This window comes from Palaemon carinicauda, chromosome 31, assembly GCF_036898095.1.
Source record: "Palaemon carinicauda isolate YSFRI2023 chromosome 31, ASM3689809v2, whole genome shotgun sequence".
In the NCBI taxonomy this organism is placed as follows: domain Eukaryota; kingdom Metazoa; phylum Arthropoda; class Malacostraca; order Decapoda; family Palaemonidae; genus Palaemon; species Palaemon carinicauda.
This window is the reverse complement of record NC_090755.1, coordinates 47934327-47953697: the sequence shown is the minus strand read 5'-3', so window position 1 is coordinate 47953697 and position 19371 is coordinate 47934327. Positions and strand designations below refer to the sequence as shown.

The 19371-nt window shown below is 37.0% G+C and overlaps 1 protein-coding gene across 1 annotated transcript; it reads right to left on the bottom strand.

Annotated features, from left to right (window-relative positions):
• Nucleotides 1–18027: 18027 nt before the first annotated feature.
• LOC137624721 (uncharacterized) lies at nt 18028–18748 on the bottom strand. The gene is made up of 2 exons (XM_068355674.1): nt 18347–18748; nt 18028–18216 (listed from the first exon to the last, which is right to left on the bottom strand). The coding sequence occupies exons 1-2, from the start codon at nt 18746–18748 to the stop codon at nt 18028–18030; spliced, it is 591 nt and encodes a 196-aa protein (XP_068211775.1).
• Between the last annotated feature and the right edge of the window lie 623 nt (nt 18749–19371).

Sequence of the window (19371 nt, the reverse complement as noted above, 5' to 3'; positions counted from 1 at the left end):
GTAATACCTAATATATATATATATATATATATATATATATATATATATATATATATATATATATATATATATATATATATATATATATATATGTATGTATATATATATGCGTAAAAATCACAGGAAAACGTGATGCTCAGATGCAGAAGAACCACAGGGAAAATGAAAATACGGAATATACACTTAAGTCCTGACTAGTTTCGTGATACTTCCTCAGAGGACTGATTTATTGAGAGAGGTCTCTTACAATTTATAGGGAAAGCAAAAGTACGAACATACATATAGAGATTTAGAGAACAATGACACTCCCTTACCCACTACCTGGGCTTGACTCAGGTGTTGAGTAGGAGGAGTCCCCAAGCTCGTTAGACACCTGCCACTAGAAATGACCCTTTTTAGCAGGTGTCTAACGAGCTTGGGGACTCCTCCTACTCAACACCTGAGTCAAGCCCAGGTAGTGGGTAAGGGAGTGTCATTGTTCTCTAAATCTCTATATGTATGTTCGTACTTTTGCTTCTTACAATTTATATGGAAAGCAAAAGTACGAACATACATATAGAGATTTAGAGAACAATGACACTCCCTTACCCACTACCTGGGCTTGACTCAGGTGTTAAGTAGGAGTCCCCAAGCTCGTTAGACACCTGCCACTAGAAATGACCCTTTTTAGCAGGTGTCTAACGAGCTTGGGGACTCCTCCTACTCAACACCTGAGTCAAGCCCAGGTAGTGGGTAAGGGAGTGTCATTGTTCTCTAAATCTCTATATGTATGTTCGTACTTTTGCTTTCCCTATAAATTGTAAGAAACCTCTCTCAATAAATCAGTCCTCTGAGGAAGTATCACGAAACTAGTCAGGACTTAAGTGTATATTCTGTATTTTCATTTTCCCTGTGGTTCTTCTGCATGTATATATATATATATATATATATATATATATATATATATATATATATATATATATATATATATATATATATATATATATATATATATATATATATATATTTGGGCTCAGGTCATGTCGTCTTGATAGAAGGTTCCTTTAAGTAGCTTCCTATGGTATATTTGACTACAGTGATATTCCCAGAGAATTTAACTTAAGGTCTCCAGAATTCTAACTCCTGGCGCGAATATCCTTAAAGTTTCCTTTTAGGATATCGCATAATATCAAGGGACGTATTCTTGACACCCCACAAAAGCATTTTGCACCCCGCATAGCATTCACGCTTCGAGGGGGAAAAGTGGCAAAATAAAAGAGAAGCCATTATAAAGTTCCCTTCCTCCGTTACTGTTTGAGTACTCAGATGGCGCCATTATCGTCTGCCATCTTTATTCCTTTTCCTGTAGCGGTTTTGCTCGGTGGTTTTCCCAGTGCTCTCTCGTTATCAGGATTTATTATGCAATCTCCAGCTTCTTCTGCCTCTGGAAAGTTAAGTATTTGATTCTTATGCTGTATAAATTTAGCTCTGGCCGTAAAGTAAGAATTGATTTGAATCAAACTAATTTTTTGACAGAGCTATTGCCTAGACCGGAGGTGCCTTCGGCGCTGTCGTTCGTAACGCATGAGTTGTTTAGTTAGCCAGAACGACTTTCCCGGTATAATAGCTTAAATAAAAATAATCAGCTATTTAGTCTTCATTGCTAGGAATTAATTATATTATGCCAATAGTATTCACATTAGTTTCGGTGAATTAGGTAGCCGATCTTGTTTACGCTAGGCTTCCTAGCCTAGGCATTATAGTTTACTCTCTTGCATGATATAATAAGTGCTATTAAATTTAAATGAAGATAATGGGCAATTTATACATGTAAGATATATGGATTGCATATAAAATTTCCTCTTGTAAGATAGTATACGAGAGAGCTTCGATGAGTTAGGTAGTCGATCTCGCTGTAGCTAGGCTAGTAGCCTATTGGCTTTAGTATACTTTCATACAATCTCCCCGGTTACCCTCACATAGAGGGTAATCCCTCTTTCTTTCTGAGTGTAGCCTATGGCTACTATCCTAGTTGGTCTTGCCTTGAATTGTCATTCTGGCCAGGTTAGGCTAGGGTTTTTCTGCCCCTTCACCTAGCTACTGATGGTGAGCTTTGGGTTTGGGTCAGAACCTCAGAATACTTGTCGTGTGCCGGCAACTGATCGATAGGGTGAATGTACTCTCCTGTCGGATCTTGTTGGTTGCCACAGGAGGCCTTGCCTCCCTAGACTGCACTTGTAGGGGTCATGTGATCCCCTTCTCCCTGTGATTTAGTCGACTAGTCCTGTGTTCGCAGACCCTAGGCTAAAGAATAGTGTTTGTTTTTCTGCCTAGGATGGCGCCAGCATTGGGACTCTATTTCTCTATGATTAAGGGTGGTGGCTAGAGGATTGCCAGCCCCCCTTACTGTATTGGCAGACCCTAGGCTGGGGAATGTATTCTCTGTCCGCCTAGGATGGCGCCGATACTGAAACAGAGCTTCCTTTAGGTGTGGTAGGGCCGACATTTTGCCCGCTCCTCTCACATCTTATACAGGACCCTTTTCCCCTTCCCATTCTGTCCTTTAGTGATGGGCTGGCTATCACATCCCTGTGGCCGTTGTCCTATAATCTTGCCGATTGCCGGCAGGCTATAGGGCCAGCTTGGGCTTCTGCCTGTATGGCCTAGTCGTATAGCTTTCCTATCGGACATGAGCTCTGGGATAGCTGTATCGGCAGGTCTAGCTGCCGGCAGGAGACCCATTTGCTTTAGAGTGTTCTTCAGTCCTCCCTTGGGCTGCCATGCACATCCTACGACCAGCAGATACCGGCACGGAGGTGGATGGGTGGAAGCTTGATTATTCTATATTCTCCCCTTCCATTAGAACCCTCATTCCGGAGGAAGGAAGTGATACAGTGGCTAGTGCCGCCACTCTTACATCACCCTTCACTCATTGCTTTCTCTCTCTCTCTATTGGCTAGTGCCGCCAGCTACTGGCGACTGCCAGCCACTAACCTTGCCGGCAAGATTCAAACTGTGATTGTGTGCCGACAGCCGGTGACCCGCCAGTGTCCGGCAAGCCGCCGGCAATCCGGTGGGCCGCCGGCCATAAAAATTATCAATATTGTGCCAGTTGAATTGAGCCTTAGGTACTAGCCTAGCCGGCTATATGCCGGCAGCAACTATGGTATATGTATATACAATAGCCAGTACATCTGTAGTATAGAGTATTGGGCAGACAGAAAACTATGGTATAAAAGTATACAGTAGTTAAAATTTTCCAACATACTCTTTCTGTCCAAGTGCAGTCTATTGTTGAGACCTTATAAAATTGGGAAAGGAATTCCCTTTCTTTATACTGATAGATGATCAGTTATTTTGACCCTCATTATTAACTCTTTTGGAAGTGGGTGTTGTTTACACTACTCTATCCTTATAGGCTAGACTCTTCCATCGGGCCTCTTAAGGAGGATAACCCTAGAATTAATATTGAGGGAGGTCACAGCAATTGGCTGGGCGGGAAACACACATATGTGTCTTTCCTATTACATTTCTAGCTTATCTATCCTAAGCTATATGCAATAAAATAAAATGGAAAATGATATTATAATATTTATTAGTTTATCTAGTGACATAGACTACGTTATACTCATTTTATTTTCCTCTCTTTACAGGAGGACCATGTGAAGTGCTATAGCGTTTTCTGCAACATTCGTATCAGGAACTTCTTTGGCCATCTGGGGTGTAGGACACACTCCCGCTGCTCCATCACCAAGGGATCTCTCAAATACTGGACCAACAGGTATGTACAGTATGTAAAGATCTGGCATATGAGGCTTTTGAAAATCCCAAGACAACAGAGTCAAGGACAAGCTGCGCAAATGGGTTCGTGGCTTCCAAAAGAATGCCACGGGGCCTTACCTCCCTAGTGAGCGTATGAGACCTTTCTATTCCCCAAAGCATCTGCGGATGCTGTTAATCCTCAGCCTCACCCTGAGATCCCTTGCATCCAGATAGCCCTCGACACGGATGTCTCGGGTGCGATGAAAGACATCCATCTAGATGATGAGAGGATGTCAGAGGTGTCAGAGGACACCGAAAAGGACCTTCTGGCGGAAGGTCGAGATGAGGAGTTAATGTTGGCTCCAGAGACGGAAGAGGATGAAGACGAAACAGTCTCTGTTTCGTCGGTTCCTACCCCAGAACCCATGCCCTCTACGTCCTCCGCTCCTCAACCTGGGAGGTCGGACGACACTGTCTGCCATCAAAGCTATGATGGAAATGTTCGAGAAGAAGAGCAAACAAAGGGAAGCTGCATTTAGGAAGGAGATTCTTCAGATAACAGTGTCTCGTGGGTCTCAACGGAGACTCAACGTAAAGGATCTTCACTCGTGTTCCGAGGTGAACCCATGGAGGCATGCCGAGTACATGCCAATTACAAACGGTAAGATTTTTGTTTCAGAGAAGCTGAGAACTGTCCTTATCGAGGACATTGAGTTCTGGCCCAGCTTTGAGTCCTATCCAGACTGCTTCGTTCGTTAAAGGGCGGAACCTATATCCAAGGAGGAGACAGAGCCTAAGGAGGTTATAGTGCTTGACCATACGAAGGCTCAGGCTTTGTTAACCAGCAGTTTGAAGGACAGGGGCTTCACCAACTCGAAGGAGCCGGCCCTGAACAAGAAACAACCCTGTTTACTTGCTCCAGCAACTATGGCTTCCCCTTTGTGGAAAAGTCGTTTAAGGCGGTGATTAAGGCAGTGGAAGCTGGGAAACCTTGCCCTACACTGGAGGAGTGTAGGCCCCTTTCCCTAGCTTTACCAACAGATCACAAAGACTGGAAGGATATTCAGCTTACCTTCTCAGTCGGGAAGTTGGAGGCTGATATCGCTGGACGTCAGTTCAGCGAAAACCTCCTCAAGTTGTCTGAGTTTCTCTTGCACAGGGAACAAGATAAAAAGGAGAGGCTAGCTGCCTCACTGTTCCTCCAGGTGTCCATGGAGGCAATGGCCAGTGAACAAAGATCCGCGGATATGTTCATGGTCATGGCTAAAACACATTCGGCAACCCTAACTAAAGCTTGTAGAGAGTTCGTGTTTGCCTCGGCTGCGGTCAAACATTAACCCAGGAAGTTGATATCTTCCAATATCTGGGGGAAAGACCTATTCCCAAATAAATTGGTCAAAGAGATAGCCGACAAGGCCGCCACGGAGAATAGAAATCTTCTCCAGAAGTGGGGCATGTCGGCTAAGAGGAAGTCTTCTCCGGATGAGGGTCCCCGACCGAAGAGGAAGACAACGAGGCCAAGAGTGCCTTCTCGCCCTGCTAGACAACAACAACTTCCCATGACCGCGGTGCCACAGATGGTGGCACAGCCCCAACCCACCCACCAGATGGTACCCCAGCAGGTGGTGTCTCAGTCACTAGCCTATGCTCCCACCTATGAGAGACAGACCACTACCTTTCGCCCTAAAGGTTGGAGGTCAGTCAGAGTTTTCTCTAGATGTCCATCGAGAGGAAGAGGGGGTTGGGGAGCACGCGGTCATGGAGGCAAGCCCTCCGGAAACCAGAAGCAATGAGATGCTTCCGGTAGGAGGAAGACTCCGACTCTTCCGGGATCGTTGGACCTTCGATCCCTGGGCCCACAGCCTAATCAAGAACGGACTAGGTTGGAGCTGGAAGACAGCTCCACCATCATTTCCTCAGTTCTTCCAGCACTCCACCCCTGTTCTTGAAGTATATACCCAAGAGCTCTTGAGCAAATGGGTGATAAAGAGGGCAAAGTCCATCAAATTCCAAGGAAGGCTTTTTTGTGTCCCCAAGAAGGACTCAGACAAACTCAGAGTCATTCTGGATTTATCGCCACTCAACAAGTTTATCGAGAACGACAAGTTCAAGATGTTGACCCTTCAACACATAAGGGCCCTGTTGCCCAAAAGGGCATACACAGTCTCAATAGACATGGCAGATGACTATTGGCACATTCCGATCAATCGCCAACTCTCCTCCTACCTAGGATTCAGGCCACGAAAAAGAAAGTACGCTTTCAGAACCATGCCCTTCGGACTAAACATAGCCCCAAGGATCTTCACGAAGCGTGCAGAAGCAGTCGTTCAACAACTACGCCTACAAGGTGTCCAGGTGGTATCCTATCATGGACGATTGGCTGGTGTGGGCAACATCCGAGTCAAAATGCATGCAAGCATCCAAGAGAGTGATCCAGTTCCTGGAACATCTAGGATTCAAGATCAACACCAAAAAGTCTCGACTATCTCCAGCTCAGAAATTCCAAGGGCTAGGCATAAATTAGGACTTGCAGTCACATCGTCTCTCCATTCCATTAAAGAAGAGAGAGATAGCGGGATCTGTCAAAAGACTTCTAAAATCCGACAGGATTTCAAGACGCCACCAGGAGAGAGTGCTGGGCTCCCTTCAGTTTTCATAAGTGACAGACCCAGTGCTAAGAGCACAGCTAAAAGATGCGTCAGGAGTCTGGAGAAGATACGCATCAAACGCTCGAAGAGATCTAAGAAGACCAATACCGATTCGGCTACGATCACTTCTCAAGTCATGGTCGGAGGCCAGAAACTTCAAGAGGTCAACACCTCTGCAACCGCCTCTACCTTCAGTCGTCATCCACACGGATGCATCATTGGAAGGATGGGGAGGTCACTCTCTTTAACGCCGAGTTCAAGGAACTTGGTCCTCTCTATTCAAGACCTTCCATATCAACATTTTGGAGGCTATGGTAGTCTTCCTCACACTGAGGAAATTATCCCCTCGCCCTTCAGTCCACATGAGACTGGTTTTGGACAGCGTGGTAATGAAATGTCTGAATTGCCAAGGCTCGAGATCGCCTCAACTCAACCAAGTGATGTTGGCCATCTTCCGCTTATAATTTCAAGATTATCACTAACGGAAAAATAACCAGAATTTTGTATTTCCTTTCGTTCTTACTTTATAACTTTGCATAAATCACCAAGGATTGATGAAAGTTGAAATTATAAATTGTAAATTCATCGTTGATGATGTCACTAGTAGTTTCCTTAAAAGACTATGTATAGTAATTGTTGAATTTCTTGCTATTTACAAGATCCCTGTATATATATATATATATATATATATATATATATATATATATATATATATATATATATATATATATATATATATATATATATATATATATATATATATATATATATATATATATATATATATATATATATATATATATATATATATATATATGTATATATATATATATATATATATATATATATATATATATATATATATATATATATGTATATATATATATATATATATATATATATATATATATATATATATATATATATATATATATATATATATATATATATATATTCTTTTCCTGTTCACTTACTTACAACTAGGTGGCTGGAGGCTCGATTTCTATTATTGTTACTATAACTAAACTTACAGTTTTGAGCTAAATTTCTTTTTTTTTTATTGGAGAGTATGCCTTTTCTTGCTTAAATATGTTTTAATAATTCACTTGAATACCTTTCTTATAGCTGAAAGTCAGTTATATTCACATCATGATTTTTGTAGTTTTTAGTCATGGCTGAAGAAGACTTCGATCCTGAAAAGTGTGGTATATGTCTCCTCTAATCTTCCAAATGTTTTAAAGATATCAATGATTCCTGTAAATTCCAAAATTCTCTTAAAAATTTCAATGTTTCCTACTAACAAATCTTTTAAAGATATTAATGTCTCCCCTAAATTCCCAAAGGCTTTACAAATGTCAGTGCCTCCTCTAACTCAACAAATGTTTTAAATATATAAGTGTCTTCTATAAACTCCAAAATGTTTTAAAGATAACTTTGTCTCCTCTAAATTCCTAAATATTTAAAAATGTCAATTTCTCCCCTAAATCCCCAAATATTTCAGAAATATTAATGTCTCCTCTAAATTCCTAATTATTTTAAAGACTTCGGTGCCTCCTACAAATTCCCAAATGTTTTAAATATATAAGTGTTGCCTCTAATTTCACAAATATTTTAAAGACATCATACCTCCTCTAAATTCCCAAATGTTTTAAAGATATTAATGTCTCCCCTAAATTCATAACTGTTTTAAAGATATCAATGTCTCCTCTAAATTCCTAATTTTTTTAAAGATATCAATGTCTCCTCTAAATTCCCAAATGTTTTGAAAGATATCATTATCTCCTCTAAATTCCCAAATAATTTTAAAATATCAATGTCTCCTCTAAGTATCCAAATGTTTTCAAAATATCAATGTTTCCTCTAAATTCCCAACATTTTTAGTGATATTAATGTTTCCCCTAAATTCTCAAATTATTCTAAAATATCAATGTCTTCTCTAAATTCCTAAAGGTTTTAAAGATATCAATGTTTTCTTTAAATTCCCAAATTTTTCAAAAGATATTAATGTTAATCTAAATTCCCAAATATTCAAAAAAATATTAATATCTCCTCTAACTTCTCGAATGTTTTAAAGATTTCAATGTCTCCTCTAGATTTCCAAAAGTTTTAAAGATATTAATGTCTCCTCGAAATTCCCGAAAGTTTTAAAAGATATATGTGACTCCTTTAAATTCTCATATATTTCTAATATATTAATATCTTTCCTAAATTTCCGAATAATTTAAAAACATCAATGTCTTCTCTAAATTCCCAAAAGTTTTTAAGATATTGATGTCTCCTCTAAATTTCCAAATGTTTTAAAATCTAACAATGTCTCCCCTAAATTCGCAAATATTTTAAGGAAATCAATGCCTCCTCTAGATGCCCAGATGTTTTAAAGATACCAATGTCTCCTCTAAATTCACAATGGTTATAAATATACCAGTGTTTCCTCTTAATTCCTACATGTTTTAAATTTATCAATGTCTCCTCTAAACTCATAAATTCTTTAAAGATATCAATGTCTCCTCTAGATTCACAAATTTTTTAAAGATATCAATGTTTCCTCTAAATTCCTAAATATTTTAAATATATCAATGTCTCCTCTAAACTCATAAATTCTTTAAAGATACCAATGTCTCCTCTAAATTCACAATGGTTATAAATATACCAGTGTTTCCTCTTAATTCCTAAATGTTTTAAATTTATCAATGTCTCCTCTAAACTCATAAATTCTTTAAAGATATCAATGTCTCCTCTAGATTCACAAATTTTTTAAAGATATCAATGTTTCCTCTAAATTCCTAAATATTTTAAATATATCAATGTCTCCTCTAAACTCATAAATTCTTTAAAGATATCAATGTCTCCTCTAGATTCACAATTTTTTTAAAGATATCAATGTTTCCTCTAAATTCCTAAATATTTTAAATATATCAATGTCTCCTCTAAACTCATAAATTCTTTAAAGATACCAATGTCTCCTCTAAATTCACAATGGTTATAAATATACCAGTGTTTCCTCTTAATTCCTAAAGGTTTTAAATTTATCAATGTCTCCTCTAAACTCATAAATTTTTTAAAGATATCAATGTCGCCTCTAAATTCACAAATTTTTGAAAGATATCAATGTTTCCTCTAAATTCCTAAATATTTTAAACATATCAATGTCTCCTCTAAACTCATAAATTCTTTAAAGATATCAATGCCTCCTATAAATTCATAAATGTTTTAAAGATATCAATGTTTCCTCTAAACTCTCAAAAATTTTAAAAGATATCTGTGACCCCTAAATTCTCAAATATTTTTATTATTTCAATGTCTCCTCTAAATTCAGAAATGTTTTAAAAATATCGATGTTTCTCTAAATTAAAAAATAATTCAAGGTTATCAATGCCTCTTCTAACTTCACAAATATTTTAAAGAAAACATTGCCTCCTCTAAATTCCCAAATATTTAAAAAATATCAATATCTCCTCTAAATTCACAAAGATTTCAAAGATAATAATGTCTCCCCTAAATTTCCAGATGTCTTAAGAACATTAATGCCTTCCCTAAATTCCCAAATATTTTAAAGACATCAATGTCTCTTCTGAATTCTCAAATGTTTCAAAGACCTCAACTTCTCTGAATTCACAAATGTTTCAAAGACATCAATGTCTCCTCTAAATTCATCCTTTTGTTGGTGGAAACAGAGAATCGTTGACTTGAATTGCAAATGGCCCAGATGAAAGACGCCAGCAATGGATCCTGATTGAGCATTTACAGCAGCAGCACAGAAGGAAGTGAATCCAACGTAAAGCCATATCGTGATTAATGGGTCTCAGTGCCACGCGCGATATAGCCCAGATTGAGTCCATTTCCTGCTGCGAAGAGTTACCGATATTATCTGTATTGTGCGCTCTGGTCGATGCGATTTAGGTTGTAGCTTTTCTTATCATTACTTGGTCAAACCTGTTACATGTAGGATATTACTTTTATCTGGTCGATTGTATTTATTAATAGATATGTCTGCAGTCTCCCATTTCGCATTTTTTCTTGTTGATTATTTCCTTTTTGTAAATTTTAGTATCCTTTGTTAGTTTACCTTTTGGGTGCATTACCTGTTTTCAATAAAATTCTTGTTTTTTTTTTTTTTCTTTACTAACATATAAATCTGAGTGTTGAAAAGTTTTTATTGAGATCATTTATAGAATTATATGTGTTTAAAATATCCTGATTTGCAGATAAAGAAAGATATTAACCGTCTTAATTTTTTCCGTAAAGATGGCGGCAATCTGTAGATATAATTGCTAACGAAAGGGAATCTCAACTTGTGTTAGTATCCAGCATCTTTCGATTGATTTAAACGGATATGCGAAATAATGAAAAGACCTCTTAACCCAAACGCCAAAATTCTTATTGGGATCAGTTAGTGGGCTCAAATTCATATTCCATCTGCCATTAGAAATATGGTGTAATATTTAAAGTATTTGGATGAATCACGACTTACATTGAGATGTACAATCTTCGTTTACTTGCCTTTGTTGTTTTCAGTTAAAGATGTGGTATATGTATATTGCATCACAATAAGTACTTTCATTTTGATTCAACTGACGAGTGTTTTTTTAGAATGTTTTAATTACATCACATCGGTGACTCATACCATGATTTAAAGCTATTATTATTATTATTATTATTATTATTATTATTATTATTATTATTATTATTATTATCATTATTATCATTATTATTGTTGTTGTTGTTGTTGTTGTTGAAAAACAAGGGGTTATGGAGGTCTCCAGGGAACTACCGTACTAATACAAATGTACAATTTTTCTTTACTATATTCTAGATAAAATCACAACAACATATCAGGTATATGTCTATCATTAGGCTCTGTAAAGTTAGAAACTTTTATTCATAAAAAAAGATAAAATAAGATAAGTGGCAGGCATGAAAACCATAAGACAAATAAGATGTTTAAAGGTACAGCTGAAGACGGAGGTTTTTTATGTCCAAACAAGATTGAAATGTTTTTGAATAAATCATTTCAAGCAATCTGAGCTGGATTTCAAATTGAGCGTTAGTCTACGTAGCATGACTGAACTGAGTGTTACAAGACCCAAGACCAAGGTCTATATATAGACCTTGGCCAAGACAATCTTCCCTTTAGTTTACACGATTGAAGAGGCTTACCTAGTGGCAGTAGGTTGGTCAAGGCACCAACCACCCATTGAGATACTAACGCTAGAGAGTTATTGGGTTCTTTGACAGGTTAGATATTACAACATTGGATCCCGCTCTGGTTAGGGCTCATTTTCCTTTGCCTACTTATAAACCGAATAGTCTGGCCTATTTTTTACATATTCCCTTACTTCCTCATACTCGACATCACTAAAATAACCAAAAAATTCTTCACGCAAGGAGTTAACTAATTGTTCAGTAGCTACGTTCCCCTTAGTAAGGACAGCATAGACTCTTAAGCTATGGTAAGCAGCTCTTTTAGGAGATGAAGACTCCAAAATCAAACCATTGTTCTCTAGTCTTCGGTAGTGCCATAGCGTCTGTACCATGGTCTTCCACTAGCTTGTGTCAGAGTTCTCTTGCTTGAGGGTACAGTCATTCAGAATATTCTATCTGTTTCCTTATTTCCTCTTCTCTCTGGTGTTTTTTCCAAATAGGGTTACAGCTTAGCGAATAATAATAATAATAATAATAATAATAACAATAATAATAATAATAATGATGATGATAATAATAATAAGAAGAAGAAGAAGAAGAAGAAGAAGAAGAAGAAAATGGTCCTTGAACTAATTCTTCTATGTTCAAAGGTTCTGGTAGACAACAGTGTTGAACTAGCCGTTATTTATAACTAAGACGACATAAAGAGAGCTTTGAAGCCTTTGAGCTTAAAGGGATTTTTACCTAATCCATTTTGTAACGGGTAATTTTCTAAACAAATTTACAGATAACACTAACATTACACATCTGCATATTCTTTAGGGATCACAAATGTTTCATTTGCTTCTCTAAAGAGACTAATTATTATGAATAAAATAAAAGCTAGATATTGAAATAATATTGCTTTAATAAGAAATATGCTGTCAATCATGCCAGTGAAGCTAATATCTCTTCAGTAACTACAGGTAATAGATATTCGAATGTTATATAAAATTAAATAATTAAATCTAACACTAATACAGCACATCTGCCCAACCCAGAGATAGCCATGGGAAAGGCCTCCATATAACGATAATTGAAAAACACCAGATTCCTGTGTCGGGAGACAAGGACGGGCTGTTGGGCAACAAGGCCGCTTTTGCTATTTTCTTTTTAATTGATTCATAGTCTATGCATTAGTCTACTGCCATATTCACGCAATACACATTATCAATATTATTTGGACTTTACCCTGCAATACGACGCCCCTTTTAGGATTAGTTCACAACTTCAGAATAACATTTTGACAAGCAAAGTCGAAAGCCTTAAGTAGGTGAAAGTATTCAAGGTAACTAAAAGGTCACGTGTATATAGGTAGTAAGTTGGCCAGAGCACCAGCCACCCAATGAGATACTACCGCTAGAGATTTATAGGGTTCTTTGACTGGCCAGACAGTACTACATTGGATCCTTCTCTCTGGTTACAGTTAATTTTCCCTTTGCCTACACAGACACCAAATAGTCTGGCCTATTCTTTACATATTCTCCTCAGTCCTCATACACCTGACAACACTGAGATTACCAAACAAGTCTTCTTCACCCAAGGGGTTAACTACTGCACTGTAATTGCTCAGTGGCTACTTTCCTCTTGGTAAGGGTAGAAGAGACTCTTTAGCTATAGTAAGCAGCTCTACTAGAAGAACACTACAAAATCAAACCATTGTTCTCTAATCTTGGGTAGTGCCATAGCTTCTGTACCATGGTCTTCCACTGTCTTGGGTTAGAGGTCTCTTGCTCGAGGGTACACTCGGGCACACTATTCTATATTATTTCTCTTCCTCTTATTTTGTTAATTTTTTTTTTTAGTTTATATAGGAGATATTTATTTCAATTTTACTGTTCTTAAAATGTTTTCCTTTCCTCACTGGGCTATTTTACCTTTGGAGTCCCTGGGCTTATAGCATTCTGCTTTTCCAACTAGGGTTGAAGCTTTTGAAATGAAGCGTATGGTTTGACCAAGGTGAATTTTTCCGTTGATTCCCTTAACTTCCAGGAAAAGATGGACGAAGCCTCTACAGTGACAGAACGCCAAAGATCCAGTTATTGCCATCCCATTTACTTTCAGGTTCAGTAGTCAGGAAAATTTTCTCTGGAATAAGTGTTTGTTAGTGGAAAGTTCTTCATTCAGCTCAGTAAGGCTTCCGGCTTTTAGCAGTACTGAGGCATCGCTTATAAAACAGTAATCCTCTACTTATTGTTAGTCTCTGTTGATACTTTAAAGCTCGCGCTCAGAGGTACACTTGTGAGGGGAGTGATATAAGCATAAATATAAGGTGAACTCCCGACAACTAACGTTATTTAGCGTATCTATAAACCACCAGGGGTTCACATAAGGGTGACAATTGCATATGAACATTCAACAGTTTTTGTCAACAAGGTTGATATTGGCATAGAAATTGACAATATTTAATAGAATTGTAAATAGAGTTTAAATTAGCATGCTACATTCAGCAGGTTCTGTCGTTCAATTTTATTGGAGTCAGATGGTGGTCACTGCCTTCGCTAGGCAGGAGAAAACGTAGAGAGGGTATTCTCCTTTACTTGTATGTGCATTGCTTGTTGCGTGTGCAATACGCACTTTTTCCCCACCAGATGGCTACCCTTGAAGCAAAACTCTATAGGTCGAAATTGCGATGACGGCTGGGTGGTAGACTCATGCTTACAGTAGATTAGATCATCAAAATAGTTATATCATCATAATTTTCTCTGTATTTATATTATTTTGAACTCTACCAGATATAACGTAGAATATATAGCTATAAAATTCATTTATCTATTCCATGTCTTAGTCTCAGGATTCAGTTTCATTGCCGTAGACGACATTTTCAAAGAGGATTTATCAGATTATCACAAGATGTTTTTGTCTTTACTTGGAAACGTAATAAAGTCCCAGTTAGCTATTTAAATATTTGTTTATATCTGATATTGAATTATGAATAATGAAAGCATTTCTTCCTACACACATGAAACCCCATTCCAATCCTTTGTATAGGTCCCCGTCATTACTTGATTTATTGTGATTTTTTTGCAAGGTTGTTCATTCTGCATGATAATTATTTCATATGCAATTGACTGCGTATGCTTTTATTTTACCTGTGGTGTCTGCATCTGTTCTCTGATCTGTCTTGGGCAGACGAAGGGAATTCGTATTAAATACCCAAAGAAAATATTTCCTCGGACAATAAGAAACTAATACGAAAAAGAAATATAATATAAGTGGTTATATATACATTTTTTTAGCTATGGCACAGAATGTCTTGTTCCTACAATTCTCTGCAAGTCTTTTGGCCTGAAGTCCTTAGCCAAGTGGGGATTCAGAAAGTTCAAAAAGCGGGTGAGGAAACCATGACCAAAGCAGCTGGGGGCGGCCTGTTGGGCGCAGTAAGCCGAACCCCCGGAAGCTGGTGCAATTTAAGCTATTTAGGAGCTATCTTTCCTGCTTTTCAAACCATTTTCAACTTATAATTGAATAATACAAGGTGAAAATACGTTATGCAATAACAGCATCCCGAAAACATTTATGTAAAACATTCAGACTTTACTTTCCAAGGAAACCCCATCAGTTAACTACCTCTGAGTAATATCTATAATGCATCTTTCCATTCAACTATCCATCATCAGCAATTCTTGACTTGTCGAATTGTAGTTAGTCTCCCCCACTTCTTCAAACTTGATTCATATTCGAAACACAATATATTTATATCAAGCTCATATATAAGGAATTTTTACCACTTGGGTCTGTGAGAGAGAGAGAGAGAGAGAGAGAGAGAGAGAGAGAGAGAGAGAGAGAGAGAGAGAATATAATGATTTCAATCTTTCACATCTCTTTTACTACATGCTTATTGTAGCAACTATTCAACAGAGGAAGTTGATTAATTAGTTTTAGTTTTATCCAGGTTTGAATGTTTTCGTAAAATCCAAGCTTTTTATCATGAAACCTTCTTAATTTCTTCATATTAGACATTTAACCGAAGCAAAGCCTGGTTTTTATTTCTTTGAAAATTTTCATGTCTTCCGTTTTCATCCTATTTACTATACTATTTTTATTTATCTTTATAGACACAACAAAGACCACCATTCTAGTTACCTTGCAGATTAAAACCTCAACTTTGTTTGAAACATGTTACATTTAGAACTGTTAAACTTATTGAGCAATTATAGAATTATTGGGTTTTTATGCAACGTACATCTGTTAATCATGTCATATTTCAATAAGAACAAATAATATTGAAAAGAAATCGTAGCCGCCAAATTACATAGTAAACCCGTTCAAATTTACACTTTCAATAGATAAGCGTTTAGCCCGAGATGCTGAACAGAACAAAAGTTAACCGATAAAACAGCCATATCAGAGTTTTCTGAGAATTGATCTTGCTCTCTCGAAAAATTTAATTGTCACTTGTAAAGTAATGCAACACATGGTTTAATCTCCTTAAAAAGGTTATATCGGAATAAATTCACCAAAGTAAACAAAAGCGTTTAATTTAGCAACAGGATTATGCATACCAACACATGATAAGCATAAAATCGAATGATACTGATATTTACATCTGACGTTGATATAGACAAAAAAGGGAAGAGAGAGTGGGGCTGTTGCAATTGACTGCAGTAATGAATCGAAAATAATTTGTTTTTAACGATGCATTAGAAATTTCAGTCCTAGAATACTGGACATAATATATATATATATATATATATATATATATATATATATATATATATATATATATATATATATATATATATAGATATATATAGATATATAGATAGATAGATAGATAGATAGATAGATCACATTATTACAACTCGATAAACTTTACAACATATCTGCATGAGTGCTTTATACCTACAGCTTAAAAAAAAACATTATCATTATACTAATGTACAAAAAGGGAAAGTAAAATGCAGCTTTCTCTAAAAACATTATTATTTGATCAGCTGGTTCTACCAGTAATAACTTGTGCATAAAAGAATAAGAGTCTTGCAAAAGACTTGCAACATGATAGTTACAAAAAATTTTGATATGAATAACACTGAGACAGAAAAAGAAGAACAAGGATACGAGAGCAAAAGAAAGTGGAATATATTTTGAAAAGACACATAACAAAAAGAAATGCACATAGACAGAACATATAAAAAGAATGGCAAATAATAGATGGATATTGAAAATAACTTGATGGATTCCTAAGATAGCAAAAGAATCAGGGGAAGAGAGGAGGATTGATTGACGAACTAATAAAATTTGTGGGTATACACTTGCATAGAAAGACCACAAAAAGACGGGAGAGGAAGGATATGTATAAGATCTTAATTCTACAGTGGACTAGCAACGCTGATATATATATATATATATATATATATCTGAATTCACCCTGCCTGAGAAATAAATCAAGGTAATTGAGCTGATTCCCACGCTGTTGCTCTTTCCCTAGTGCATTGCGCATGCTAAACGATTCGGAATTTATTTAACAATGTGCTATTTATAACATCATCACTAACATACTTTAATGCATTCAGCCACAAATGGTTTATGGCTTGAAACTGACTGGGTCTTCTCTTGTCTCTTCCAGCTTCCATACTGTTTTTATCCTCTTGTCTTTTTCTGCTTCCGTATCAGACTTGTCTTGTGTTTTCCAGCTTCCATAATGTTTTTTCCTTGTCTTTCCCAACTTCAGAACCAGTGTTTTTTTTTTCTTTTTTTTTTTCCTTTTCCTTTTCCAACTTCCGTGCCAGTTTTTCTCTTGACTTTCCCAGCTTCCCTATCAGTGTTTTCTTGTCTTTCCCAGCTTTGGCACTGGTGTTTCTCTTTTCTTTTTCTGCATCCGTTTGGGACTTTCTCTTGTGTTTTCCAGCTTCCGTACCGGTTTTTCTCTTGTCTTCACTAGCTTACAACCCAGTTTTTCGCTATCCTTTTCTAGCTCCAGTGCGATTATTTTCTTATCTTTCCCATCTACCGTGTCACCTTTTCTCTTTTCTTTTCCAGCTTCATTACTGGTATTTCTCTAGTCTTTTCTAGCTTCCATACCGGGTTTTCTCTTGGCTTTTACAGCTTCCATACTGATTTCCCTGTTGCTTTTCCAGCTTTTGTGTCAGTTTTTCTTATGTCTTTTCCACTTCCAGTATCATGGGGCGGGGGGGGGGGGGGTTTCCAGCTTCCTTGCTGGTTTTCTTGTTTTTTCTAGCTTCTACTGAAGTTCTTCCAATGTTTTTTTTTTCCAGCTTCAGTGTCACTTTTTTCCCTGCCGGTTTTTCTCTTTTGCTTTCCGGCTTCCATACTGGTTTTCCTCTTGTTTCTTCCAACTTCCATACCAAGTTTTTTCATGTCTCTTTCGGATTTAGTATAATTTTTTTCTTGTCTCTTCTGTCTTCCATGCTTGTTTTTCTCTTCTCTTTTCCAGCATTCGTACTGGTTTTTCTCTTGTTTTTTACGAATTTCCACGTTGGTTTCCCTCGTTTTTTTAGCCTTCCAGTTTTTTTTCTGGTTTTTTGAACTCTAATACTGGCTTTTCTCTTGTTTTTTCTAGTTTACATAATGGTTTTTCTCTTTTCTTTTCTAGTTTCCATAATGGTTTTTCTCTTTTCTTTTCTAGCATCTGGATTGGTTTTTCTCTTGTCTTTTCTATCATCTGCATTGGTTTTTCTCTTGTCTTTTCCGTATCAATATTAGTTTTTTATGTTTATTTTTTGTGTTCCCCAGCTTACGTGTTGCCTTTTCTCTGGTCATTTCCAGCTTCCATGCAACAGCTTACATGTTAGTTTTCTTCTTGTCCTTTTCACCTTATGTACCAATTTTCTGTTGTCTTTCACTGCTTTCATGCTGGTTTTTCTCTTGCTTGATCCAGCTTCTGTATCAGTTTCTTTCTGGTCTTTCCCAGCTTCTATGCCACTTTTTCTCTTTTCTTTTCCAGCTTCCATACTGGTTTTTCTTTCGTCTTTCCCAGTATAAAAACTTTTTTTCTCTTGTCTTTTCAAACTTCCTTGCTGGTTTTTCTCTTGTCTTTTCCAGCTTCTGTACTGGTTTTTTCTTGTTTTTTTCAAACTTCCATGCTGGTTTTCCTCATGTCTTTTCAAGCTTCTATACTGGTTTTTCTTTTGTCTTTCAAGTTTTCGTGCTAAATTTTCTCTTGTCTTTTCAAGTTTTCGCGCTAATTTTTCTCTTGTCTCTTCCAGTATTCTCATGCATTTTATCTTGGCTTTTCAAGGTTTCATGCTGGTTTTACTCTTTTCATTCCCAGCTTCCACACGTTTTTCTTTTCTTGTAGTTTCCAGCTTCGGTACCAGTTTTTTTCTAGACGTTTTCCACTCAAGTACCGGTTTTCCCCCCTTGTCTTATCTAGCTTCCATACCGGTTTTCTCTTGTCTTTTCCAAATTCCGTATTGGTTTTTCCCTTGTATTTCCAGCTTCGGAACTGATTTTTTTCTTGGGTTTTCCAACTCCTATAGTTGTTTTTCTCTTGTCTTGTCAAGCTTCTGTGTTGATATTTCTTTTTCCTTCCTAGTTTCCACACATCTTATTTTCTTTGGCAGTTTCAAGCTTCCATACTAGTTTTTCTCTGGAGATTTCTCCTCCAGTACAAGTTTTTCTCTTGTATTTTCCAGTTTCTGTACCAGATTTTTCTCTTGTTTTTTTCTGCTTCCGGGTACCGGTTTTCTCCGTCTTTTCCAGCTTCCATACCAGTTTTTCTCTTGGCTTTTCCAGCTTTTGTACCATTTTTCTCTTGTCTTTTCCAGCTTCTGTACCAGTTTTTCTCTTGTCTTCAACTTCCATTCTGATTTTTCTCTTGTCTATTCTAACTTGTGTA